We start from the raw sequence: 5,549 nt of genomic DNA, 5'->3' as shown, positions 1-5,549 counted from the left end.
TCTTCCAAGGTCCCTTCCAGCCCTAATGTCTATGAAATTAATGTTGCCTTAGATTAGTAATTCTCAACCACGGTGCCATGGCACCCTGAAGTACCTTGAGATCCTTTCAAAGGGGCCACAGGATCTCACAATGTTAGCTTAAGTGTGCAAACATGATTCATGAAATAAACCAGAAATTCCTAAATCCATAGTGTCAAAAACCTGTTGCATCTTTCCAATTTCTTTGCAACAGAAGATTTGCTGTATTACTTTTTCTGTAGTAAAAAAAATGCAAGCTAAGAGCTGGCTGGCATTTTCTGAGGCATGCCTTGAATATTAAAAAAAAAAAAAAAAAAAAAGTTGAGAACAACCATCTTAGATAAATAAGTTTAACTCTTTATTGACAGTATTCTGTATACATCTATAAGCTTTCTGGGGAATATTGCAGATACTGAGGTAATATTATACTGAGGATAATTGGAGTATTTCTAAACTATCACTGAGACAGGGTTCACTATGGTGTGGCTCCATGTGCCTCCTTATCCAAGAATTTACAGGACAGCTATCACTGGGTTTGAATCTAGTGAAATAGACTATAATCTTATTACAAATCTGTAGGGTTCTGATAAAATCAGATTATCAGGAGTCCTTGTTTTTATAAATTGAGAATAAAAGCAATTGTTCCTCTCATAGGCCAGGTACCAACATTACACTTTTACCGGTATAAGTGATTGGAAATCTGGCACAGAAAACTGGTTTATACCTGTAACAGAACAGAAGTTCTGCATGCATAGACTGGTTTAAAAATAGCTGTACCTGGTCTAAGTTTTATACCCCCACACACACACCAAAGGACAAATGGTGTGTTCTGTTTGCTACTTACCTAACTATACCACTTGCAGAAAACTGTAACTTAAATCAATTCAGCCCTGGGCTTTCAGCATGTCTCTACCTAGCCATAAGTGAGGTGTTCGTAGTGCTTTGCAAGTAAAGGTTCCTGATTTAAGCATTTTCCAGAGACTGCGATGCAATGACCATGTCATGTGCAAAAAAAAAAACAAGGGAAAGGGAAGGACACCGATGAATAAAAGGAAAAGGAGGGGCAGTTTTCTTTGGGGGGCAAAGTTTCTTGAGGGAAGAGATGTAAAAGCTGTGATAGTTTGTTTATTATGTTTTAATATATACAAAAATTAAGTATTTTAATATCAAAGATCAGTGTTACTGTTTGTAAACGAAGTGAGTGTTGCTGAGGGTTTGAATGATGAGACTCTTTGTTTGTTTGTTTTTTAAGGATAGGTAGCATGGAAGAATGTGTATAAATGAGTGATAAGAAATAAGAGATGAAGAGTGTGCTCCAGATGCACGGTGCATGAGAAATAGAACAGGTGTCATCAGGAATGGATTTTGTAGGGCCTGTAGGTGAGGAACAAAATCTTCAATTTAAGCGGGAAGATGAGCAGCAGTCAATGAAGGGATTGAAGTGGAGAAGGGGTAGTAGTGTGGTTTGAGCGCTAGAGAAAGAAGTAATTTTACAATTTGAATTCTGGATAGACTGAAGAACGCCTTGCTGACGGTCAGGATTGCCAGAAGAAAAGTAGTTTTAAATTCTTGAGATGAGATGGAGACAGGAATCAATCTTGGAGATTGTAGAAAGAGGAACAGTATTTTTGGGCAACACCTTTAATGTATAAAATATAACAACAAGAACAACAAAAACCCTTCTGCTTTTTGGTGACTTTACATCTTTACTTCCCCATAGTAATTTTTAATGTTAAAACTCAGCAGGTCAATGTATATCTTTGTGCTATGCATTTCTATGGATATAAATAAACCTTTAGGAAGCTATATAACAATGACATTGAAGATGAACACTGGTGGGATCTTCATGATCATCAGTTTAAAAAATGAACTTGGTACCCAAAGGGTGGAAATAGATGTCACCTTTCCTTGCCTTTGTGCCACAGTGCCCCACACCACCTTACCAGTACCTGTGCCGACTTGTGCTTCACCCAGAGGGATGGGTCAGCGCAAATCCTGGCAAGGAGGTATGGGGCAGTGAGGGAGGCAGGGAATAATCTGGCAAAGGGAACACATAACCCAATCAGCTGTGGTGGGACATGTTCCTCTACAGCTGATACTCTTTGGTTTGACCATCCGAAAGCACTTTGGAGTTGTTGTTTTTTAAGTAAATTATTTCCATGGCTTAAGTGAGGGATTGACACAGTTCCATATTGTCCTATTTCTGGGCCAGTTGTTTGAAATTTCCCAATGAAAAAATGTCACTATAGAGAACTGCATCTGTGCTTGGACAAAGGAAAGGAAGAGGAGACAAATGAATAGTCTGCTGCTCATTGCAGCAGTGGGGGTGATGCTCTAATGACCCAGCAGGAGGGGATTGCAGTTGGCATTTTCACTTTGTTGTTCCTGTCATCTCTCCTAGGAAGGATCCTGTTCAGGAATGTGGGTACAGTTCTCTGCCAGGTTGTGAAAGAGCCGAGTGAAGGAGGAAACTTGAAATGAGGCACGGAGCTGAGTTAACAGTAGTGTGACTTCGGAACCAAATTGCCCCTTGTTCCTAGAGCTTGTTAAAAGCTTTGGAGAACCATGGAGGTGGCACATAAGTAGAGTAACCATAAAGAAATCTGGGATACCTCCCCCTCTCCCATCAGCGATGCTGCTGCAGGCAGAGGCAGGCAAGGCTGTGGGCACAGTCTGGTGGGGAGGTGGAGTTGCCTGGCTTGCATGCTGCTCTGCCTTCCCACTAGACTGTGCCCCACACCCAGGACTCGTTTTAATTATCCCCAACCATCTGGGGATGGTCTTCAAAATCCAGGACAGTCCTGGCCAAACCAGAATGTGTGGTCACCCTACGCATAAGGCCCTGGAGGGAGAAGAGAATTTTATCCCCTGTCTCTGGTTCCAGGAATTGTAGTATTTTGAGTGTCCTGAGTGTAGGGGCTTTTGGGGAACTTTAGGGAAAAGAAATGCTGCAAGTAAATGAAACTAAGGGCTTTGCACTTTGGTATGGACTTGAGAGGTTCCTCATCCTGTATGTTCTCATATGGGCCTCCCTTTTATAAACCCCCTTCGGACATTTGCTGGGAGTGCTTGGGTGTTCCTTCAGGGGGTGAAGATGGAATGCATCCTCAACATAGGCACCCTTAAAAGTCTTGAAGTACAATGTAATACAGTTATATGAACACAGGTAGCTTAGAATGGTTAAAAGCTGCAACAGAGGTTTCTTTAAAGTACTGTTCAATTCTGGTATCAGCTGGGGATTTTAGGAACATGTACTATACATTTGGTGTGTAGTTACGAAATCTTGCTCTGTCCACCAGAAATCTCTGATAGGAGTAAGTGGGTTGATTGGTCATCTCGGGCTATAAGGGGACAATGGAACACATAAGGGTTATTCAGTCTGGAATCCTGCCTCAGAAGTTTTAAAGTTAAAAGAACATTAATACTGACGGAGAAGTTCACTGAACTTTTCAAGCTCAGGGTGTTTTGACTTTTATCTGTAAAGATATATGCTGCTTTGTTGTGGATGAATAGCATTCTCCTGTAATAAGTGATGGTTGCCAGCAAACAGGAAACTATATCTTTATAGAATTGAACCCACCTAGGACACCAGCAGCTATTAGGCTCTTGTTTCAAGCAGAGGGGACCACAGCGTTATTTCTTACATAGCCAACCAGAGGCAATAATGAACCCAAAGATAAGAAATTACATCCGATGATAGACTAACTGGACCTTTATATTTAACATTGCTGTCACAATAGCATTGCTGATAGGAATTGCAAAGCCCAGGGTATTGCTCAGTTGTTAGTTTGAGCTTATTAATGGCAATGCTTTATTTGTTTGTCATTTAATAAAATTAACAAATCCACTGCTTTCTTTCACGTAAAGAATTTGCCTGAGTTGGACATGCAACCTGAATAAGTCAGTAGTTGCCATGTCAGTGTGCCATCTACCCAGCAGTGAATCCTCTTAACACTTGTTTAAAATGGAACCAAGTAAAAATGAAAGACAAGAGGATCTAAGATCTTTTAACAGGGACACCACCTCCCAGGGAAGTGAGTAACGAACTGAACTGATCCAGTGAGCCCGTTGCTGAGCGGCATGAGAAATAGAGCCAAGCCATGTCGGAGTCAGTTCTGCCAAAGTAATTCTCTTTGTCAGTTTGATCTTGTCAAATGGAGTTGAAATGTCCAGTGACACTAGCAGTTAAAGATCCTGAATCAGTGTTAATCTCTGTAGTATGAGTACTTAACAAGCATGAGTTAAAACATTTAAAATTAAACTACAGTTTAATTAAATTAAATTAAAATGAATCAACAGTTTATAAGCAATTTTTCCAGCTGTTTTTGGTAAAGATGCACCTGAGAACCTAGACAGTAACTTTGAAAAATCATTCACTACTACTTCCACAAAAGAAGCATTGAGTAGCTCATGTTTGGGAATTGGGCATATTAAATCTCTTCTGGCTTTAACCTTTTTTTTTTTTATAATTCTGGGGTTCAAAATGTTGCTAGAATAAAGAAATTAGTCGCACAAACATTAATCCCTCTGGGGGCCCTTAAGAAAGTGGTGTTGCCTCTAAAGATAGTCCTGTCATCCAGTCCTCTACATGGAAGAAGGATGCTATACCATAGGATCTAAAAGGTATAAAATATAGTGGAGGTAGAAGTGGTGAACAAAAAATAGCGGAATTAGACCTATGGCAGTTACAGTAGCTGGAAACTCAGTTGCCTGGGGTTTGGCAAAATCAGCTTGGAGATGGGAAAGTCCTTTTTCAATTAAATACTGGAATTACACTTTGGAATATAGTGAATTATCTATCAGTTTAATTTTTTAAAGTCAAGATCAAGTCTTTTGATGTACTGTAGTGCAACCAGAAGTTATGGGCTAGCTACAGGTTTTACTGGCCAGTTAGTCTCTTCGGATTGCATGTCTGTAATGGCTCCTTCTGCTTTAAATTGTATGACCATAAGGAAGTTGCTAGGTGTTGATAAGCCACATAACTGATACTCATGAATCCATGCTTTCTGGGTCTGTCGGTAGTAATGCAAACACACTTCTGAATTTGAATGCCTAGACAACACAGCGCTTGAATAATAGAAAGTGCTGTGAGATGTTTGTTGCATGACTTTGTTTCATCATATTTGAAGGTATAGAGATTTTTGTTGTCTAATAGTAACGCAATTTTCTGCCATCTGTCTTTTGATATGGTGGTATTTTTTTGTCCAAACTGCAGGTGCATCCAAAGGTAAGAAATCTAGAAAAGTCACTCTGGAGCAGCCAAAATCTGCAAGTCTGGAACACGTTCCAGAGGAACCATTGGATCCTGTACCCCCAGTAATTGTTGACCACAGCAGATTAAAGGTAATGAGATTTTTTTGAACTACCTTATTTACCTATCCTACTGCTTTTCAGAATGCTACATCCAATGCAGAATGTTGACTGTAGAAATTATATTTGTTAGCATTATTTTTAAGGTGCCTTTTTGTCAGCAATTTTTATTTAAATAAATACAAGTTAATAGTATTGTTAGACTCTTATTGATATTGGTC

At 39.6% G+C, this 5,549-nt stretch overlaps 1 protein-coding gene across 1 annotated transcript in view; it reads left to right on the top strand.

Moving 5' to 3' along the window:
- Positions 1-5,549, top strand: part of ATAD2B (ATPase family, AAA domain containing 2B) — a 133,834-nt gene that overhangs the window by 113,123 nt on the left and 15,162 nt on the right. Inside the window, exon 26 of the mRNA XM_019520676.1 lies at positions 5,234-5,361. Coding sequence (XP_019376221.1) covers positions 5,234-5,361 — 128 coding nt within the window. The remainder of the gene's footprint in view (positions 1-5,233; positions 5,362-5,549) is intronic.

The sequence above is a fragment of the Gavialis gangeticus genome, unplaced genomic scaffold (genome assembly GCF_001723915.1).
Source record: "Gavialis gangeticus isolate Ggan-Ray unplaced genomic scaffold, GavGan_comp1, whole genome shotgun sequence".
Lineage (NCBI taxonomy): Eukaryota > Metazoa > Chordata > Crocodylia > Gavialidae > Gavialis > Gavialis gangeticus.
This window is presented reverse-complemented; position numbering and strand designations above follow the sequence as displayed.